Source organism: Dreissena polymorpha, chromosome 4 (assembly GCF_020536995.1).
Source record: "Dreissena polymorpha isolate Duluth1 chromosome 4, UMN_Dpol_1.0, whole genome shotgun sequence".
In the NCBI taxonomy this organism is placed as follows: domain Eukaryota; kingdom Metazoa; phylum Mollusca; class Bivalvia; order Myida; family Dreissenidae; genus Dreissena; species Dreissena polymorpha.
Window position 1 is genome coordinate 129,349,531 of NC_068358.1, and position 23,838 is coordinate 129,373,368.

Sequence of the window (23,838 nt, forward strand, 5' to 3'; positions counted from 1 at the left end):
CCCCCCCGCAACCTCCCCCCCCCCAACCTCCCCCCCCCCCAATTATTTTTTTTATACATCATCTTATAAAATTTTCACACCCCACATTATACCCATTATACCCCCCTCTCATCCCCCCTATCCCCCCCCATTTTTTTAAACATCTAATATTACCACACCCCAAATTATACCCCCCTCTCACCCCCCTCTACCCCCCCCCCCCCCCCCCCAATTTTTTTTTTCACTTTTTTTATTTTTGAAAAATTGTCTAATAAATGACCACACCCCTCATTATACCCCCTCTCAACCCCCCCCCCCCCCCCCCCCCCCAAAAAAAAAATATATATATATATATTTTTTATTTTTTTTTTAAAGATCGTCTAATAAATGATTGAATATGAACAATTTCCCCATGATGGCTTACATTATTCTGTCAAGCACTCGAATAGTAGAGCGCGCTGTCCTCTGAAAGCTATTGTTTTAGACGCTAGGCATAAATGGGTTAATAGAAAGTGTTTGATTTCCACCTGATTATTCTAAATAACATGACTGGAAAGGAAGCAAATAACATATTTTCAATTGGAAACATGAATGTTCTGACTCTCTAGTGATATGTCTCTAATCAGACAAATATCAGCAATATGTCTACCATATTATACTGTAACTTTGGGCTTGTCCAAGGAAGTCATGCAAAGCTGGTCTGTTATTTCACTACATCTGAGTCATTTTTTCCCCTATTTAAGGCGTTTACTTCATCAAAGATTATGCATGGGCGTATTGCTAATTACCAATGTGAAATGGTTTGCATGTATTGTTTGTTTCACTATCAGGAAACAATCGTTTTTGTTATCTTTTGTAAATTGGTTATAAGCAAGCCTTCCTGATATCCAAGTGGTTAAGTACATATACACTAATTGGTTTGTCTATATAAATGCAATGCTAGGTAACTGTTGTCTTGTTTTTTTACATGAATACATATTTGCCTCTGTTTATTTCTTCAATGCTTCTGCAAGGGAGCAATTGATCTTTTTTACCACCTAGTTTTTGTTAGCTCACCTGTCACGAAGTGACATGGTGAGCTTATGTGACCATGTGATGACCGTTGTGCGTACGTGTGTCCGTCAACAATTTGTTTGTGTAGACAGTGGAGGTCACAGTTTTTATCCAATATTTATGAAATATGGTCAGAATGATTATCTTGATGAAATCTGGGTTGGGATTGTATTTGGGTCATCTGGGGTCAAAAACTAGGTCACTAGGTCAAATAACATAAAAACCTTGCGTAGACAATAGAGGTCACAGTTTTCATCAAATCTTTATGAAATTTGGTCAGAATGTTTATCTTAATAAAATCTTGATTGTTATTGTATTTGGGTCATCTGGGGTTAAAAACTAGGTCACTAGGTCAAATAACATAAAAACCTTGTGTAGACAATAGAGGTCACATTTTTCATCCAATCTTTATGAAATTTGGTCAGAATGTTTATTTTGATGAAATCTGGGTTGGGATTGTAGATGGGTTATCTGGGGTCAGAAAATAGGTCACTTTTTCGAGGGCCATGATGGTTGTATTTTTTCCTGGGCGTGTTAAATTTAACTGGCTTTGTTCGAGGGCTGTTAAGGACCTGTAAATTGCACATTTTAAGATTTGTAAAATGATTCATTTATTATTTATATAAATTGCTTTAGAGAGAACTTGTATTAAAAACAACAATAAAAATGGCAAATGTTCGACACGTGGACTTTCCCAAAAGTGTTAAAAGTCCACTGGACAGTCACGGACTCAAATTTATTGAAATAAATATAATTGGAAAAATAAAATGGAAAATAAACAACCCCACACCTAACAAGGAACACTTAAATAACAACACACTCACAGCATTCTAAAGAAAAATATTAACACACAAATATGTTTAAAACAAGGCAATTTCTCAATTGAAAATTTAAAAATTGTATACTGGTATGCAAACTGCTGTTGGAACAAATGTTTTCATATACTGATAATTACGTGTGACAGTGACTGAAAAATGTAAATAAATTATTGTGACAAAAAAAAAATCACATTTATATTTGTAAGGAATCAGTGAAGTACCTAAAACAACAGAACACAAGTCATGTGGGATATAAATTACATAAATTAACAGACTAAGTTTTAAAGCACAAATAAGTTATCGGTATTTAGATAATTTCAATGACAAATATTTCCTGGTGGCAAAATTTTATGACAACTCAAGAAAACTACAAATGTCAACAAAGACATAAAAATCAATTAAAAGAGCACTATTAAGCGTAAATTTGATCGCAAACGAAATTACAATACCCCGATTGCAACTATCTGACTTCTGAGTTGCAGAACGTGTTTTTGTTTAAACCTTAAAACTATTGTCATTCGCACTTGCATAGGAGGAAGTGTTTTCATGCGCAGTTATAATATTTCAGGAATGTTAACAAAAATACAATGTTATTGTTACTGCTCATAGGTCATTTGAGCTCTCTTTTATTTTCATGTTTTTATTCTATGACATAAAAAATGTTTTCTTATAAATTGTTTGCCGGCCATTCGGACCAGCAACATAGCATTTTCAATAGAACCTGTCTTAAAAACATCTGTCAGGTCCGGCACTTTTGGAAATGTCAAAAACTAGGTCACTAGGTCAAATTAAAGTAAAGGATTGTAAACAATACAGGCCACTGTTATTGGTCAATCTTCATGATCTTGGTTAGAACAATTGTTTGAATGATATCTCAGTTTGGAACTGGGTTATATGGGTACAGTAACAAGGGTACTCTTTGAAATTAAATAAAAAGCATGTGAACACTGTGGATGCCACACTTTTTTTTTTTATATTTATGAAACTCGGATGAGTCAAAACCAGGGTCATGTGGGGTCAAAACTAGCACACTAAGTTGAATTTAAAAAAAAGCTTGTGCACACTCTAGAAGTCGCAATTGTATGTGCAATCTTTATGAAACTGGCTTTGAACATTTGTTCTAATTATAAGTCTTTAAACCTTGTGAACTCTACCTGCTCAGAATAATGAAGTTCCTTGGTGTGGCTATTTGGGCAGTGGCACTCTTGTTTGTTTGTATTTTGCTATCTGGATATAATAACATAATTTAATTTTTGTAGATTGAAAACCAGTCTCAAGTGAGTAACAGACCATCCATTTCCATGGTGACACGGCCAAACCGCCCATCCCCACCCCCCTACCAGGCCCCTGTAAACCCTGCAAGGACAGCAGGTGGCATCCGTGTAGATGCTTTACCAAAGTCCCAGTCTTGTCCGGTGCCTACACGCAATGACCCAGTCTGGGACCCCAAAGACGCTTACAATGACAGCTACACACCTGCAGCAAAGACTGGCTTTATGAACACAGATAGAATCCTAACTGAGAGTGGAAATAGAACTTCTCAGAATCTTGTGAGAGTTGATGATGTTAAGCCTGCTCAGAGTCTTGTTAGAGCAGAGGATGTGAAGCCTCTGGATAATGGCTGCCTTAATACTCCAAAAATTGCTGCTGGAAGTACATGTGAGTATTGCTGTATTCTTCAACAAGCTTGTCAAAATCTAAACCACAGGTATTCTTATTAAGCCTCACTCTGAAAAAAACAGGCTCAATACATGTGCATAAAGTGTTGTCTCAGATCAGCCTGTGGGGACTGCGCAGGCTAATCTGGGACAACACGTTGAGCATCATTTTCCCAGAGTGAGGCTCATTTGTTTGAAACAATTTACTACAAGTTTAAAGTTGTGCTTGAATTTTGTGGTATGTGCATTGAGGTTTGTTATTTGTTTGTTGATAAAATAACCAACACATTTCCTGATAATTTAAGGATTTCCATTTTTTATAAATTCTGAAAATGATGTTTTAAGTGAAATGTCGTAATTAAAAAAATGATTCATTTTCAGTGTTTTAAATTACCAATATTTCCCTATCAACCTCAAGAAAATAAATATTTCTTTTAGTAAAGATCTGTATAAATATTTCAATAAGAAAACTTATGTTCTTCTACTAGCCAGACTGGATTCTGTGGGTGTACAGTATATGTATTGTTGTTCTCCATTTCATTTATTCTAGGAACTGAGACAGTATTATTATTTCCTTCATTGATGCAAAAAATGTCATCATAAACTCATATTTCATGAAGACTTCATCTGTCAGGAGGAAATATATTATTATGATACGTAAATCAAATGCAAACTCGATTAAGCTTCAGATTGTTGGTGAACTGTTGTGGTATTTTGTGCTAGTGATAAATGGGGAAAAAGTATGTTTAAAACTTATGTTCTTGTGAGCCTTCAGCCAACAGTTAAATTGATTGATACCATTATCAGTCTTAAGGTATTAAGAGAAAAAAACACTGTATTTGTGTTGTTGTTTTTTGCAGGCGGGGGGGGGGGGGGGGGGGGTCTTAAGCTTTGCTGGCCCTTAAATTTCCATAACATTAAATTTACTACAACCATGTTCTGAAATAAAAGACTTCTTACATCTGGATTCCATTGATAAATATGCTTGCATAGAAAGTCTGAAGTTATGAGAAGTAAAACAATGGCATAAGTTGGAAAATGGGTCCAGTCCATTGAAAAACATGTCCGTCTGGGGGTGGGGCATTTTTCCTTATTTGGCTGTAGTAAAACATTGTGAACAATCTAGAAGTAACGTTCATAGTGCAATCTTTATGAAACTTGATAAGAACTTTTGTCCTAATGATAGCTTGGCTGAGTTCAAAATGGTTCTGGTTCGTAGAAAAACATGGCCAAAAGGGGTGGGGCATTTTTAGCTCATCTATTTTTTGAAAAAAAAATATGAGCTATTGTCATCACCTTGGCGTCGGCGTCGGCGTCCGGTTAAGTTTTGCTTTTAGGTCCACTTTTCTCAGAAAGTATCAATGCTATTGCATTCAAACTTGGTACACTTACTTACTATCATGAGATGACTGGGCAGGCAAAGTTAGATAACTCTGGCGTGCATTTTGACAGAATTATGTGCCCTTTTTATACTTAGAAAATTGAAATTTTGGTTAAGTTTTGTGTTTAGGTCCATTTTATTCCTTAAGTATCAAAGCTATTGCTTTCATACTTGCAACACTTACTAAAAATCATAAGGGGACTGTGCAGGCAAAGTAATGTAACTCTGACTGGCATTTTGACAGAATTATGTGCCCTTTTTATACTTAGAAAATTGAAAATTTGGTTAAGTTTTGTGTTTAGGTCTACTTTATTCCTACAGTATCAAAGCTATTGCTTTCATACTTGCAACACTTATTAACTATCATAAGGGGACTGTGCATGGCAAAGTTATGTAACTCTGACTGGCATTTGGACGGAATTATGGGCCCTTTATACTTAGAAAATTGAAAATTTTGTTAAGTTTTGTGTTTTGGTCCACTTTACCCCTAAACTATCATAGATATTGCTTTCATACTTGGAACACTTGCTAACTATCAATAGGGTACAGTAAAAGGACAAGTTGCATAACTCTGGTTGTCATTTTTACGGAATTATGGCCCTTTTTTGACTTAGTAACTTTGAATATATGGTTAAATTTTGTGTTTTGATCCACTTTACTTCTAAAGTATCAAGGCTATTGCTTTCAAACTTCAAATACTTTCATGCTATCATGAGGTTACTGTACCTGGCAAGTTGAATTTTACCTTGACCTTTGAATGACCTTGACTCTCAAGGTCAAATTATTAAATTTTGCTAAAAATGCCATAACTTCTTTATTTATGATTAGATTTGATTGATACTTTGACAAAACTACTCTTACCTGACATACCACAATAGACTCCACCCAAACCATCCCCCGTGCCCTCCCCCCCCCAAATTTCCCCCCCCCCCTATTTTTTTTTTTTTAAGATCATCTCACAAATGACCACCACACCCTCACACTATACTATACCCCCCCCCACCCCACCCCCCCCCCCCCCAATTTTTTTTTTGAAACGGTTAAAAAACACAAATATTAATTTTTATTCTTTTATGTTTGAAATACCATCCAACCATCGCACCCAAGAATACTCCCCCCACCCCCCCTCCCCCCCCACCCCCCCCACCTACCCGAATTCCTCCCCCCCCCCCCCTATTTTTTATTATTATTTGTTAAGATCATCTTACAAATGACCACCACACCCTCACACTATACCCCCCCCCCCCCCCCCACCCTATCTCCCCCCCCAAATTTATTTTTTTTGAAACGGTTAAAAAACACAAATATTTATTTTTATTATTTTATGTTTGAAATACCGTCCAACCATCGCACCCAACAATCCCCCCCCCCCCCCCCCCCACCAATTTTTTTTTTTTTTTTGCAATTTCTTTTCGCATTTTTGGAAGATAATGTAATAAATGTCCACGCCCCCACACTTCACTCCACCTCTCCCTCCTTTGTGATTGAAAATGAGAGTCCCTTCACCTTTAAAAAGAAAATAGATGAGCGGTCTGCACCCGCAAGGCGGTGCTCTTGTTCTTTATACTGATACAGTGAAATCTTCTTAACACCCTTAAAATCACATATTAAGTGCAATAAAAAAAAAGAAACTTAGTCAGAACACTTAATTGTTCTAACGGCTTCATGGTCCAGTTCAAAGTTCTTCAGGTTTGTTAAAAAACATGACCACTAAGCGCACAGGCTAATCAGAGACGACACTTTCCTTTAATGGAATGTTTCATTTAATTAAAATTTCTTTGAATCAAATGATATGCAAATCATTTACAGCTCCCAAGATCCTGAAGCGTGGGATCTCCAAGATTTCGGAGAACTCGTTCCTGGTAGACCAGGAGAGGCAGAACGTTCTACACGACATTGTCGAAGACTGCCATGACAACATGTACGTGCAGACATTCTTGTTACCGGATATCAGCGGATACTCTGACGATTTCAGAGACTTCCTCGAGAAGGACCTCATTGAGTTGTCTACCTTGGTTTCCTTGGAGCAAGCCGGTACACAATATTCTGAAGTATCACACTAAAAAATATTGGTAGATAACCTTTCCTTCACATATGCTTTTTACCCCTTTTGCATTCCCTTAAAAAACATATATTAAATAAAAGACCTTTCTTAATAGCTTAAACAAAATAAAATAAAGACTTTTTTCAAACTCATAGATACTGATAAGCAGCAACAAACATAAAATCTTAACAGACTGCGAGTTACTCATTACTCACAAAATTTTCTGGTTTTATGATGGTTGCAAAGAGCCATTTTCACTTCATTTCAGTTAAGGTTTTTTAAGGAAGTTGAAAATCCTTGTGAAAAAGAGAAGGGCCAAAGGGTATGGCAGCTTGGCTTGAGGTGGGGGGGATGTTGGTTATGGCAGACATGTGGTTTCTAGTCAAAAACTTTAGTTTGCATTGACCAATCTTGATGAAAATTGGGATATTTAGCTTGGAATTCTATTTTGGGCGTGTGTATTATGTGGTATTAAAAATTGAAAAAACATTTTCTGCTCAGTAACCATAATTTTGATGTTATTGTTCCAATGACATTTTGTGATTGCATTTGGGGCCGGTTTATCACTCTCAATATCACTGTTACCAAAAAATATATATTAAACAGCAACCATGTGCTTTTTGCTCAAAACTTTAGTTTGCATCAAACAATCTTTCCAAAAAAATTTTTCTTAGATCTCAATATTTTGTTGATCTCTGATCCATATAAGTTCAACCTTGGTAAATATAATACTGACGACACTTGTATTCTCAATTTTGAAGCATTTTTTAGCAAAACAACAACAACACTAATTTCCCATTTTTAGTCAAAACGCCGCAAATTTTCCTAATCCAAAGGGACCCGACACCATTCCCGAAATGGTGAAAAAAACACTGATGATAAAAATCTGGTTTTGTGGCATTGCCATGTTTCTTGTTTAGATTAGTCACACTTTCATGCTTTTGCATGCGGTAGCTCAAGATTGATTTTTTGAGTGTACCATGGGATGAGTCCCAATGCACACCATGAGAGTTTGTTTTGTGTATACCCTACAGTGTTACTTGGTCTTAATTAAAATGTGTTCATTTCAACATGCTTGTGTTTAAATCATGCAGAATATTGAGACATTTTGCAAGTCTGTTTCTTGGGGCGATCCAGTACTTGATTTAGATGTAGAATATGTTTCAACAGAACATTGCAATAGAAAATTCCAAAAGAAATTTGAATGCTTAAATTCATATTCTGCATTTCCCTCGTGAATAATAAAGTGAAGAATAATTGTTACTGCTTCTGTTTAGTGTCTTTTGAAAATCTATTGCAGACTGGTTATCTTCTGGGTCCACTTAAATTGTCATCTACTACTACTTTATATCTAACAATAGCAGTCTCAAAATCAAACATTTTACTTGCAGATCTGTCTGTAGAGAAATTTAATTGGATAAAATTAGCCATTTGACAAAGAAAATTGACTTTAAAACTCACTAAGTGAAATATATTTTCTTTCTGTAAACCAAAAAATAAAATGTTAGCATTTAAATAAGTAATCTTTGTTTATTGGCAAGTTAACGACTTTTTCTCCTTCTGATCCTTGAGTATTAAACCAGTCAGGTTAAATCCCTAGTGCTTTTCCACATACACATAAGTACACCAAAGCCTTATTTATTGACTAGAGAACAACTGTTAATTCTAAAATACTTACAATCTTGATTCCTTAACCTATGCATGAGTCAAGGGTAGATATTTTGAAGAAAATGTTGCAAATGTAATTCCTGAAAACTTAAGCACTGGAAAAAAAGCTTAGTTAACGGAATGCTGGTGTAATGAGGTATAGAAACTATAAATCACACAATTTCTACTGTATAGAACTAATTGAGAAAACTGAGCTTAATTCATGTGCTTAAAGTGTTATCCCAGATTAGCCTGTACAGGGATGACAATTTTGGTCTAATCTGGATTTTCCCTAAAAAGCCCCTTCCTTTAAAACACTAATTACAATAAAAGAAGAAAGTGTCATCCCTGATTAGCCTGTCCTGACTGCACATGCTAATATGGTATTACACTTTACGCACATGCATTCATCCCAATGGTTCATATTGTACTTATGTTTCTCGTTATTCAGGTCGACTAAACTGGTGGGCAGAGCTCGGTGTGTGTCAAAGACTGATGCCTATGGCAACCTCAGGGGATGGGAACTGCTTGCTACATGCTGCATCTCTGGGTACCTTTACATATACTATTCTTACTTTAACCACTTTCCAGCTAAGATAGGCATTTTATGTTTGTGGTCCCTTAGAAAATCAAATTAAATTAAAGACCTTTCTTACTTGATTCAAATTATAAAGGCGTCTTTTCCAACCTTAAGGTACTGATGAGCAGGTAACAGCATTAAAGCTGAACTGCCTGCAATTAGTTACTCGTTAGCAGGCTGTTCTGGTTTTATGCTGGTTGCATATAGCCATTTTCACTTTTCTTCTGAGTGGGGAAGGGTTAAACATGGCTTTCCTTAGACTCAAAAAGCCAAAGACTTACAGTTTTTGAGAGTAAAAGTCAGATTTTATTGTTGGCCACAAAGTGATGCATATTGTTTAAGTTGCATTAAGTTAATGTGTCCCTTTTTGAGCTCACCTTAGCACATTGTGCTGACTGGTGAGCTTTTGTGATCACCTTTTGTCTGTAGTCAGTTTTGCATTGTCAGCATTTGCCTTGTTAGCACTCTAGAGGCCTGATTTCACAGAAAGCCGGACATATAAATAATGGCAACACTTGAGGCAGGTGGGTGGCTGGCGCCCTTGCCAATGTCCTCTATCTGTTTGAATTTTTTTATTCGGATCATCATGAAACTTGGTGATAATTTTTGTGGGCATAATATCTTTGCCAAATTTGTAAGGCAGCAAGATCAACAAACACTTCTGAATCAATTGGGCAGAAAAATGAGGGAATTGCGTGAGGTTTGGTGTCAAATGTATAAAAATGCCTGTGTTTAAATGGTGTTATCATCAAACTTGGTCACCATCTTTGTGGGTGTAAAATCTCAGCCATGTACAAACACCAGCCAAAACGCCAAAGCACTTTAGAGTGCCTTGACTTTTTTAAAGTTGCGTAAATTTTCACAGACAAAAAATAAATGATACCACAATATTTTGTCTTTATAATTTTTTATGCCAATATTTTTTTTCACAAATTAATACATCCTTTTTGGATTATAGTAACCAATTAATACATCCTTTATGGATTATAGTAACCAATTAATGCATCCTTTATGGATTAGAGTAACCAATTAATACATCCTTTATTTATAGTAACCAATTAATACATACTTTATGGATTATAGTAACCAAGTAAAGCATCCTTTATGGATTAAAGTAACCAATTAATACATCCTTTATGGATTATAGTAACCAATTAATACATCCTTTATGGATTATAGTACCAATTAATAATCCTTTATGGATTATAGTAACCAATTAATACATCCTTTATGGATTATAGTAACCAACTACTGTGAAACCATTTATTTTCGACAGCACAAAATTTTGTCATTTTTATAAAAATGACGATTTTGTCAGCACTTAAATTCGCCGATTTCTGATTTTAAATTTTTAAAAAATGCGTCAGTCAATATCCGATTTGTGTGTAATACATATTCACGATCAATCGCAGGTGCGAAAAATCGTGGTACGAATGCGGGAACACACTTGAGAATCACTGCAGGAGGTGGGGCCTGTTTGTCACATGCCAATTAACTAGTCTTTTGTTATCAATGGACAGTAATGGACCCTCTTAATGTATGCCATTCACACGTTCATTGTTATGATTAGCGGACAAGTGGGATCGAATAACCGTTAACGAGTGTTTGTAACAACGAAGCCAATTGCCAATTAGTCTTATTCTATTATTATAATACAGTAATAATATAATAGTTGGTATGATTTTTATTAAAATGCTGTCAATACCGTTTTAAACTGTTTGTGTTATACGAAAGAGGTTCCAGATTGTTAAGTGTTTTTTTTCAAATAAAATGCTTTTTTATTCTGATATCAACATTTATTTAAAATTATAAACTCTATGTGTGTGTTTGTTCTTTAAAAAGTAAACTACCGGTATATAAATCAATAATGTCAATAATTTAAAAATAAATAAATTGATACATATAAAATAGTAATAAGTGTGGTTAAACGCAAACAATCAAACAACAAACAGCAATTAAAATATTCTTTATTAATTTGTGATAAATACGCATGTTGATCACACATCCTCTTCTTTTATTTGGTTTATTGTCTTTCATCGGCATTTGCTGCGTGATTGCTAATATGCAACACCCCTGAAAAAACACAATGCACCTAATGGGTAATAAAGTTATAAACAATTAGCGCTAATTCATTACCATTCTACATAAACGAAGTCAACGCATTCGATACAGCTGTACTGCACACGCGTTTAAAAGAAGTGTTACGTGTCAGTTAAGTACCTTGTGTAATCTACATCCCTTTTGTGTCAAAACCGGATTAATCTTGATTACGAAACAGCAGTGAATGTGTGCATGGATTATGTTGGAATTTAATGCCTCATGTCTACGGTAAAGTTTTAAAATATTGTTCAACTTAGTGTTTGTTTTTGTTCAAACATAGAGCATGATTGTTCGTTAGGATCTTAAATTCGCCGATCGGTCGACTGACGAAATTTATGAAAATTAAAGCCTGACGATTAATAATGGTTTCACAGTAATACATCCTTTATGGATTATAGTAACCATAGTAACCAACACCATTGAAAAACAGAGCCTTGTTCTGGGAAATCTGGGCTGAATGCATGTTCATAAAGTGTCAGATAAGCCTGTGCAGTCGATATAGGCTAATTAGGCTCAACACCTTCCACCTTTACTGGACTTCAATTAAAAGGGACTTTCTGTGTGTGTGTATGTCAGACCTGGAGCCCAGATTTTCCAGAACAAGGCTGCAATAAGCTTATTTTGTGCAGTTTGTGTTGCAGCCATGTGGGGGATCCGCAACCATCAGTTGATGCTACGCAAAGCACTTTACAACTATCAATTTGGGAAATCTGGGCCAAATGCATGTGCGGAAATTGTCATCTTAGATTAGCCTGTGCAGTCCACACAGGCTAAACAGGGATTACACGTTCTGCCTTCGCTGGATTTTCAATAAGAAGTGACAAAAAATTCCATGAAAGTGGAAAGTGTCCTCCCTGTTTAGCCTGTGCAGACTAAACAGGCTATTCTGTGATGACACTTTATGCACATGTATCAAGTCTAGATTTCAGTGTTGTGTGTGTGTTACAGCCATGTGGGGGATCCACGACAGGCAGCTGATGTTACGCAAGGCCCTGTATGACACCCTCACCAAGAAGTTTTACAGCAACGCCCTCTATAGACGCTGGAGACTTCAACAAACACAGACACACAAACAGGTATGCCAGTATGGTCTGGCTGAAAATGTATTAGAGCCTCACTTTGGGAAAAGTGGGCTTAATACATATGCGTAAATTGGCTTCCCAGAATAGCCTGTGCAGTCTGCATAGGCGTATCAGGGACAACACTTTCTGATTTTATGATATTTTTGTTAAAAAGAAGTAACATAAAGTTAAGGCTGAATGCGTCCTCTCTGATAAGCCTGTGTAGACTGCTTATTCTGGCTCTTCATTTTATAAATCCTGTTCTGTTTCTCAAAAGTATTATTTCGAATTGCTGTTTATGTTATTTTTAGCTCAAGGAGGTCAAACGCTCACTGACTTACGTGTATGGTCCTAATAATGATCTTAAGATGTCCGTTTTTTTCTATGCTCATTTTTTATCACTGTATCTCTTTCCCCAGGCTGGTCCGGGTTTTTCTTTGCTCCTTGTGTATCACTGTATCTCTTTCCCCAGGCAGGGTTGATCTTCACTGAGGCGGAGTGGAAGACAGAGTGGGACAATGTTCTGCGTCTCGCGTCCACGACCCCACGCACGCTGCCCGGCAGTGCGCCACGCAGTAACAGCTGCTGTGACAGCATGCTCACCCAGCAAAACAGGTAATGTTAGAAGATACAATGGTAATACGTACTCTGGTACAAAGAATACTGGTACATTGTATAGCGGTACAGCGTATACTAGTAACATTGTAAAATGTATATTACTAGGCTTGTGTAGCAACGCACATTTCCATTTCAACATATAGTATTTAACCTTAAGACAAAGTATATTTAAATATTTTTCTTAGTATAAAATTTTCATATATTTGTGTCAATTAACAATTCAATTCATAACAGTTATTTTCAGTACTATGCATCATCAGTTGACATCACTTTAAACCTTTAAGTTTTGTTTGTTCCCTTCATATAAAATATTGAAACTTTTTTATATAATGTGCTTTTGGAGTTGTGCCGTAAATGTATCATTCTTGTAATGTAATTGCATATACATTGTATCTGTATTAACTCCTTCAATGATATTGTCAGGGTTTTAAGTATGTTTAGTGGCAAACAAATTTAAATGTGAAATACGCCTTAAATGTATTAAAAAATCTGTAACTTTTAGAAATCGTTGGTTATTTTGGCTACTGTATCATTTAGTTGAGAAATAATTTATGTATGTACTGAGTTGTTGTCTAAATTGTTGTTTGTTCTGAAAGTACACCCAAAAAATAGAATTTGTATGCCCCATTTTCGAAGAAAAGGGGATATATAGTTTTCGCACTGTCCGTCTGTCACACTTTTCGTGTCCGCTCTCTAATTCAAATAGTTTTCATCCGATCTTTACGAAACTTGGTCAGAAGTTGTATCTAGACAATATCTAGGTCAAGTCATGCTGGGTCAAAAACTAGGTCACGGGGTCGAAAAAACAAATCCAAGGGAAGTAATAAGCTTTAAATGGACATAATTATCTGACCTGCCAAATTATATATTTTTGTTAAATAAATCAAAGCGGGGCAGTAGGCGGCATTGTGTTTCAGACAAACACATCGTGGTAAAAGGTCAAGGAAATCCTTCAAGGTCTAAGGTCAAAAATACAAATCCAAGGGAAGTAATAAGCTTTAAAGGGAGATAATTATTCAATATTGAACATAGCAACTTGATATTTGGCATGCATGCGTATCTCATGGAGCTTCACATTTTGAGTGGTGAATCTACAACTAACGGTAGTGGCTTTTAATTTAAATTGCTTCTAAAAATAGAGATTTGTTAGAGACAATTATTTTCAAGGGCAGTAATTTATATAATTATAAATCTCAGATTATATATTTCCTTACCAAGAATTTAAGTTCTTTTCACAGTTACTGTACATATTTTTTATTTTGATTATTTATAACTCAAATGATTGATTTGTCAAAGGTTTTTTTTAATGATATAATTATCATTTCTTTCCTGTACTAATTTGTGAATGATAGGGTTCATTACATACCTGTGGACTTATGTCCATAGATACATGATAAACTCTGGCTATGATCTCTTTGATAAACCACAGGCCTTGGTTGTCAGTGATGTCTTACTTGGTCATTTTTGACTGTCTACAGACCCCTCCCCCCTCCCCCGGTTGGATTGGACAAAATCCGAGGGAAATAATAAGCTTTAAAGGGAGATGATTTCTATGCCTGCCAAATAATAAATAGAAATTTTATTTCAAAGCGGCGGATTAGGGGGCATTGTGTTTCTGACAAACACATCTCTTGTTTATTTTACATTCATCACTTTTCTATGTATGTACTTAACAAGGAAATTGTAAGCAAAATTATAGTCGCATACTAGATTGGATCCCCAGATAAGTGGACAGTTTCCTTAAGCAAAAATCTAGTTTAGGCAGAAAATGTTTTCCTATATTAGCCTGAGCATACAATCTGGTATGACACTTTATGCACATGCATTAAGCCCCATTTCCTTGAGTGCGGCTCATATGAATGGTGAATTTTTTTGCAATATTTATCCTTACGCACTAGATCTGGATGCCATGATTTGTGTACAGATCACTTCACTATGTTTCAGCTCTTCCACAATGCCAGAAGCCAACTCCGACTCCCCCATCGTGTACGAGAGCCTGGAAGAATTCCACGTGTTTGTCCTCGCACATGTCATACAGCGCCCCATCATTGTGGTGGCGGACACCATCCTGAGGGACGCCAGTGGGGAGGCTATGGCCCCCATACCCTTTGGAGGGATTTACCTGCCCCTGGAGTGTGAGGCAGCACACTGCTACAGGTCTCCACTGCTGCTCACATATGACGCTGCTCACTTCTCCGCCCTTGTGCCCATGGAATCTCAGAGGTCGGAGGAGGACAAGAATTCTGCTTTACCAGGTGAGTTGTGTTGGATATTGGAATCTGTTTCTTGGATTTTCTATTATCAATTTGGCAGAAGAATGAGGGAATTTTGTGAGGTTTGGTGTCAAAATTATAAAATGCCGGTGTTTCTTGTTTAATTCGGTATTATCTTGATAAACCCTGGACAATTAGATTTATATAGGTAATTAATAATTGTTTTTATGCCCCCGTAGAAGGGCATATAGTGATCGGACTGTTGATCCGTCTGTCCGTCACACTTTGCGGCTAGTTTCGAAAAATGCTCATAACTTCTATTTCGCTTCAGATAGCAATTTCATATTTGGCATGCATGTGTATATGGACAAGGCCTTTTCATAGGCACACAAATTTTGACCCCTTTGACCTTGACCTTGAAGTTAGGGTCCGCGTATAGGTTTCGAAAGCTGCGTTTAGGCTTCGAAAAAAGCTCATAACTTCTATCAAGCGTTTATAGGGGGCATATGTCATCCTATGGTGACAGCTCTTGTTTTTTAATGCTCATTGATTTCTTTGAAAATTGGCTTAACATTCATATGCAGAGTGATGTTAAAGTTTTTAACGGCTAAGCATGAAGTTTAAGTGACTTGTGATTTATAATATATAGATTTGTGATTTATAATGGGTGCGCATTGATGTGACTTATTCATGTGGATTTAGAACATGGATTTACAGACTAGCATACCCTTAAACAATATTTTGTTTTAAATATTATTCTGCCCTTGTATACCAAGTTTCATATATATCCATCATCCGCAGTCAGTTTGTTTGTTTGTTTTTTTTTGTCAAATTTGGGGCCAAACTTCAACCCCATTTCCAATCTCAAAAAGTAAATAACTGTCTAAAATTCCCAAGTGAAGGTTTCAGAAAAAACAACAACACACATTTCGATATTGAATTCATTTCCCTTTCTATCTCTATATGTTGAACATTAGACAATTATATATTGATTTGTTTATTCTTTATTTAAAGTATTCGTGAGGAAAAAAAAGACAACAATTTCCCACTTTTAATCAAAACAGCACAATTTTTTGGTATCCAAAGAGTCCTTGTCCCATTCCCAAAATGGTTGGAAAAAAACATGTGGGCTTTGTTCTGTTTTTTCAGTGGCCATTCCAATAGTGAGTTCAGAACTGAAGATTCTGCCGCTGCATTTTGCAATCGACCCTGGCTCCTTCTACAACTGGGAGAAGAACCAGGGAGAGTTTATGATGCCTGAGGAACAGAAGATAAACATCCTGAAGCGCTACATGGACCTAGAGCGGCTGCCAATCAGTGGAAGCTTGCTGGACAGTGGCAGCGATAAGAACTCAACAGGCTCGTATGAGTCAGACGATGGGCTCACAGAGAAAGGGAAGAAAGAAAAGAAACGGGGAAATTCTGTCTCAAAACAGTTTGGAAGCTTTGGTAAAAGTGTGGGAAAAAAATTGAAAAATCTTGGTAAAGGTGGAAGTGGGAAAGATGAGAAGAAGTCCAGTCGAAATTCTAGTTCTCAGAATTCCAAAATTCCACTGACGATATCAGCTCTGGCAGAGAATGAGCAACAGTCGCTATGGTGCTGCCGCTTAGTCACACAGAAGAGTGTAACACACCAGAAAATGATTGACAACTATTTATGTGATGCGAGTGAACGGTTTAAAGCAGACCTTGCAGGCAATAAAATTAAACACAAGGAGTCTAGTTCAAATGTTGGTCATCGAGTTCAGTGTGTAACTCAAGGCTGTAGCTTGTTTGGAACTGTTGAAACAAGTTATCTATGTTCGAAATGTTACGCTGATCAGAAAAAAGTAATAATCGATCAGGAAAAAGATAGGTTAAAGGAATTTGAACACAATAAACATCATAAACACAAAGATGAGGTGGATGGTACGAAAATTGGTAAGTCCAAGTTCTATGACATGAAAAATGGTGAAGTTCAGACCAGTGAAGTGTCTGCAAAATCTACGCAAAGCATTCAGCCCCCCGTAGCAGTGAACATTGGCTCCCAGTCCAAGGTTCCGGTCCCAAACTCTCAACAGAAGGGTCCAGTTCCCAGTTCCTTAAGCAAGATCCCTATTTCGACCCCTGGGGTCCCTCAAGCCCGACCCCTGACCCGAACGCCGTCCCCAGATTATGACAATGTGGAGTACAAGTCCGCAGGAACTGTGAAACCCAGTGTTTCCATGGTCCCAAGTCATTCTGTTAGCAACTATGGGGCGCAGCGGTGTATGAATGAAGACTGTGCATTTTATGGTAACGACAAATATGACGGGTTTTGCTCTTCATGCTTCAAGGAAAAACAAAAACTGCAAAAGCTGGTGTGAAAATTGTATGCTTTAAGTTATTGTTATGTTTGTTACATGTATCTATTTTAAAATAATTTCTTCTGCTTATATGATTGTTTATTCCCAATGTTTTAAATGAAATAAGAAGTTTCATAAAATTATATTGTCAGGGTTTTAAGAACATTGGTAGGAACATGATTATAAAATTACAATTCTAGCTTGTTTACAATTCATGCTTTAATTTGATTCCAGCCTGTGTTAAATGTTTTTAAATCTTTTTGTATCAGGATAGAGTTTTGTCTTTTATTGCTAGAAGTCCCAGAGCAATTATCAATTAGATTCCATAAGGGCCCATTTTCCAAGACTTAAGAATGTCTAGAAATACTTTTGCGTTTGTAAAGATGCAGTCCCCATGGGTGTTAATTTCTTTCACAAATTATTCAAGATACAGAATAAAAAAATTATTGAAAAACATCTAGTACGAATGGCAGCTTTTTAAAGAACATAACCATGTTATTGGTTTTTTAATTAAATGTCATTAATCTTCAGGCTTAGTTTGATGAATATGGGCATTAACATGCTTTATTAGATCTAAGTAACTGTTGTTCTTCAGTATGGGTTGATCACTATCATGAGCTGTGCTTTGAGAAAATTGGGCTTAATTCAGGTGCGCAAAATATTGTCCTATATTAGCATGTGCAGACCACACAGGCTAATCATGGACGACACTTTCTGCCTAGATTGGATTTTGTTTAGAAGAGTCTCAACTTTCTTGAAAACAAATTCCAGAGATCAATAAAAAAAACTAAAACTATAAAAACTATAAAAAAAATCATTTGATTTGCACTCCCTGTTGAATTCAATTTCTTATTTTATTTTCGGAAGTAAATGTATTCACACAGGGAACAATCAAACGTGCAATAGAAAACTGGAGTTTCCTTCTGCTCAGTTATCAGGATGTGCCTCTTTACTGTTTAACTGCAGTATCACCGTACAGTATTATGTCAAATATATCAAGGGTTTGAAAGTGAAACAGTGTTAGAAAATATTATGCAAACATTTTGGCATGAATGAAAAAAGCCTTGAATTGAAACCTATTTTATATTTGCACAGTTAAAGCATGACATATACATTTTTCAACTCAGTTAGTAGGATCTTACTGAGATGCAACACTGTAACAGAATACTTGCTAATTTCCCGACCAGGTGTCCAATTTATAAAGCAGGAAATGAAATGTTTGTAATACCTGTAGCAATAGATTAGCTTGTGAAAACAAGCTGATGATCATCAGTGTCTTTTCCTTTTTCATATTTCGAAGCCTCTACTTTTTTTAGATAATAGCTGTGTGGGGTGTGCATTTTTATTTAATTTGTGTAAAATTATTTTTAAACAAATTAAGAATTAAACATATTGTTTTTTATGCCCCCTGTAGGGTGGCATATAGCAGCTGAACTGTCCGTCAGTATGTCAGTCAGTCTGTCCGTCCGTCCAAAAAAAACTTGAACATTGGCCATAACTTTTTCACTATTGAAGATAGCAACTTGATATTTGGCATGCATGTGTATCTCATGGAGCTGAACATTTTGAGTGGTGAAAGGTGAAGGTCAAGGTCATCCTTCAAGGTCAAATGTCAAATATATGGCGTCTGTCTGTCCGAAAACTTTAACATTGGCCATAACTTTTTCAATATTGAAGATAGCAACTTGATATTTGACATGCATGTGTATCTCATGAAGCTGCACATTTTGAGTGGTGGAAGTTCAAGGTCATGGTCATCCTTCAAGGTCAAAGGTCAACAACAACAAAAAAAAATAATTTCAAACCGGCGTTTTCATGAAGCTGCACATTTTGAGTGGTGGAAGTTCAAGGTCAAGGTCATCCTTCAAGGTCAAGGTCATCCTTCAAGGTCAAAGGTGAAAAAAAATCGCGGCGGCGTTATCATGAAGCTGCACATTTTGAGTGGTGGAAGTTCAAGGTCAAGGTCATCCTTCAAGGTCAAAAAATAAAAAATAAAGCGGCGCAATAGGGGGCATTGTGTTTATGACGAACACATCTCTTGTTAATAATGAATAGCAGTCTATTAAGGTCAACTGGTACACTACCAGTTGTGACATTATACTCAAATATGTACTTTGGCTGATATTTATTATATATCAGTTGTACAATTCATATTCTGCTAGTTATCTTAAAAAATAATTTATGCTTCGATGTACATTCCGACTGTTAAGAATATTTATTTATAATTTTATCTGGTAATGTACTTGAGACTACTTTGAGTGTCGTACTTAACTTATTACGGTTAGGCTGTTATTACAAAATTAAATTAGAACAGCTACATGTAACAAAACTTTGCCACATTTCATCATAGAAAAATATGGATATGTGTGATTTTTATACGCCCGTCTATGACGGGACGTATTATGGTATACCCCGCGTCTGTCCGTCCGTCTGTCCGTCCGTCCGTCTGTTAATGTCGTACGCTACGTCAAATATCCTTTGACAGATTTTCTTCAAATTTTAACACAATCTTAATATTGATAAACCCTGATCCCCTTTCGTTTTTGACGGAATTCTGAATTGTCGTTCCAGAGTTATGGGACTTTGTTCGTCAAAATTTCGTGATTTCATTGAATGTCCTACTGTAGCTCAAATATCCTTCGATGGATTTTTTTCAAATTTCAACACAATCTTAATATTGATAAACCCTGATCCCCTTTCGTTTTTGACGGAATTCTGAATTGTCGTTCCAGAGTTATGGGACTTTGTTCGTCAAAATTTCGTGATTTCATTGAATGTCCTACCGTAGCTCAAATATCCTTCGATGGATTTTTTTCAAATTTCAACACAATCTTAATATTGATAAACCCTGATCCCCTTTCGTTTTTGACGGAATTCTGAATTGTTGTTCCAGAGTTATGGGACTTTGTTCGTCAAAATTTCGTGATTTCATTGAATGTCCTACCGTAGCTCAAATATCCTTCGATGGATTTTTTTCAAATTTCAACACAATCTTAATATTGATAAACCCTGATCCCCTTTCGTTTTTGACGGAATTCTGAATTGTTGTTCCAGAGTTATGGGACTTTGTTCGTCAAAATTTCGTGATTTCATTGAATGTCCTACCGTAGCTCAAATATCCTTCGATGGATTTTTTTCAAATTTTAACACAATCTTAATATTCATAAACCCTGATCCCCTTTCATTTTTGACGGAATTCTGAATTGTCGTTCCAGAGTTATGCGACTTTGTTCGTCAAAATTTCGTGATTTCATTGACTGTCCTACCGTATCGGATTTACCATGTTACAATGTTAAATTATCAAGTATTCACATATTCAACTGGATGAGATTTGACTGGAACATTGGAATTCCATACACACATACTCAAATGGGTGAGTTGAACATATTTTTTTGACAAATATTCCAGCTGTCTTCTGCCAACTGAAGTAAAAAAATGATTCAAAGGGTTATTTATTACCTTACTACTTCATTGGCGAACGACGGGCGTATCATGCGCTCATGGCGCAGCTCCTCAGTTATGATTTTAGTCTACACAAATTATTTGAATATTACATTGTGTTTCTTACAACAACTTGTGTTCCTCATGACACTACAGCTGGCATTTACTTTATTATTTTGACTTAGTTAATGTGTGGTATAAATGCATGTTTAATACAGACTTGACCAAGTATAGGAAAACAGGAACAACTTTAGCGACAATAGTGTTTGATTTTATAACATTTTACTCTCCCATTATGTCAGCTCCAATCTTATTAAACTACAAATACATTATATGCACAATACATTATTTATAATGTTACCATTCATTAATTGCTTGCTTCTTTATATCCAAAAATACTTGCTTGCTAATTGTTATCTCTTTAAGTGAATGTGAAGCCTATTTAATTATTCTTTGTATATTTTAATGTTTATTTGTACCAAATTCATGGGTTGGTTTGGTAATGTTACACATCAAATGAAATTTAACAAAAGTATGGTATAATGGTAAAACATAATGTAGCAATGTATTTCTAGTCAAATAAACTCCTATCTGAATTGTTTACACCAAAGCTAGGGTTTTTATTTGGTATATTTAAGCTCAACCCCTTAAATATAATGAATAAATATAGAATACAGAATTAAATGACTACAGGAACATTATTTTGAGAAAATGTGCTGGATGTTCTGGAGTTACGCTGGCAGCATATGTTCTAAGACCAACTTTGGCACTTCGCCAACATCAAACTTTAATTGACGTCATGTCTTCTGTCAAAGCTACCAAAACTGTGTCGTATTTGATTAGTAAAAATTCATTTATTTTTGTGTCTAACTCAACATTTTAAATTTTACTTCATATTATTATGCCCCCCTTCGAAGAAGAGGGGGTATATTGCTTTGCTCATGTCGGTCGGTCGGTAGGTCTGTCGGTCCGTCCACCAGGTGGTTGTCAGACGATTACTCAAGAACGCTTGGGCCTAGGATCATGAAACTTCATAGGTACATTGATCATGACTCGCAGATGACCCCTATTGATTTTGAGGTCACTAGGTCAAAGTTCAAGGTCACGGTGACCAGAAATAGTAAAATGGTTTTTGAATGATAACTCAAGAACGCATACGCCTAGGGTCATGAAACTTCATGGGAAGATTGATCATGACTTGCAGACGATCCCTATTGATTTTGAGGTCACTAGGTCAAAGGTCAAGGTCACGGTGACCCGAAATAGTAAAATGGTTTCTGGATGATAACTCAAGAACGCATATGCCTAGGATCATGAAACTTCATGGGTAGATTGATCATGACTCGCAGATGACCCCTATTGATTTTGAGGTCACTAGGTCAAAGGTCAAGGTCACGGTGACCCGAAATAGTAAAATGGTTTTCGGATGATAACTCAAGAACGCATACACCTAGGATCATGAAACTTCACTAGGTCAAAGGTCAAGGTCACAGTGACAAAAATCGTATTCACACAATGGCTGCCACTACAACAGACAGCCCATATGGGGGGGGGGCATGCATGTTTTACAAACAGCCCTTGTTTTTACATGTTTTATTTTTCTGCATGTCTACACTGGTTGTACATGTATACAACTCAAAACATACAGGTTGTGCCTTTATTGCACTTGGAGATTTTATTGCAGATTTCAGTTATTTGTGCTTTATTTAAGTTTCCAAAAAATCATCAGAAGATACCAAAAATAGTGTTTATAGTAACCCGGAAATGAAGTTAATGTGTGAGTCAGCTTGCCTGTCTGTTGGTTGTCATGGTTTCCAGAGAATTACTGACAAAAAAAAGTTAGCAAACAACCAATAAATGCTGAAATAGTTGTGGCCCCCTTTTTACTTGAAATAACTAGTTTTATGATTATGATAATATTGTATAAATGACCTCCTGTTTTGAAACTAGTATAGAAATTAATCATTTATATGTAGCTTTATAAAAAGAAGTATTTCTTTGGTCGTTTATCATGGATGGCATCGTTTTGTGCAAAGCTTAATTCTGAGTATTTTTTCCACAGTGATCCTGGCACAAATAATTAGTGATGTGTGTAAACCTTATTTAAAAGATGCTTTTGTTGGTGTCCATTATTTGCTCACCTTAGAATTGCTGATGGTTTGCTATTGTGGTCAGTAAATGTACATTCTTGTATGTGGTGTGTTGCCAACATTCAGTTTGTTATCGCTCTAAAGAAAACAGTTTTTGACCTGATCTTAATTAAACTTGGTCACAATTTTTCCTTGACAAAATCTAGGCTGATCATCTATTTGGGTCAAGTACATCACAAGGTCAAATCTTAGAAAAACGTTCCTTCTCTAGAAGCCAAAGTCATGACTCAGTCTGATGAAAATTGGTCAGATTGTTTATCTTAACAATATCAAGGTTGAGTTTTAATCTGGGTTACATGCTTAAAACATTAGGGAAACTGGTCTAATTTTAGAAAAACTTGTTACCACTCTATCTGTCTTATATACGACTTGATCTTCATAAAACTAGGTGGTAATGTTCATCTTTACCTAAGCTGGATCACACGTGTCCAAAATCTAGTTAACTCGGTCAAAGCTTCACAAAATCTTGTTACCACTCTAAAGGCTAAATGTATGACTCAATCTTAATGAAACCTGGTCAGATTGTTTTATTGAGGGTATAAAGGCCAAGTTTGAATAGATGTCAAATGGGGTCAAAAACTATGTCACCAGGTCAAGATTTTAACAATTGGTGAGGAGAGTTCTTTTGGGTCATCATGGCCCTCTTGTTGAACTTTCTTGTGATTCTGTAGATACGGATGTATTTTGTTTTGTTCAATGTTGTTTCATTGTTTTGAATTCTGTTGATATGCAAACATTTCAATTTACATTTTAATAAACCATGCTGCTGAA

At 36.1% G+C, this 23,838-nt stretch overlaps 1 protein-coding gene across 7 annotated transcripts in view; it reads left to right on the plus strand.

Moving 5' to 3' along the window:
• The window catches only part of LOC127876445 (OTU domain-containing protein 7B-like), a 72,958-nt gene extending 49,120 nt beyond the window's left edge, over positions 1-23,838 (plus strand). For 4 of the 7 annotated variants that reach the window (XM_052421736.1, XM_052421738.1, XM_052421737.1 and 1 more), the window contains 7 exons: positions 3,110-3,509; positions 6,699-6,923; positions 9,032-9,130; positions 12,209-12,336; positions 12,794-12,936; positions 14,884-15,194; positions 16,302-23,838. In XM_052421736.1, coding sequence (XP_052277696.1) covers positions 3,110-3,509; positions 6,699-6,923; positions 9,032-9,130; positions 12,209-12,336; positions 12,794-12,936; positions 14,884-15,194; positions 16,302-17,497 — 2,502 coding nt within the window. In that variant the 3' untranslated portion in view covers positions 17,498-23,838. The remainder of the gene's footprint in view (positions 1-3,109; positions 3,510-6,698; positions 6,924-9,031; positions 9,131-12,208; positions 12,337-12,793; positions 12,937-14,883; positions 15,195-16,301) is intronic. The other 3 variants (XR_008047868.1, XR_008047867.1, XR_008047869.1) reach the window with 3 other exon arrangements.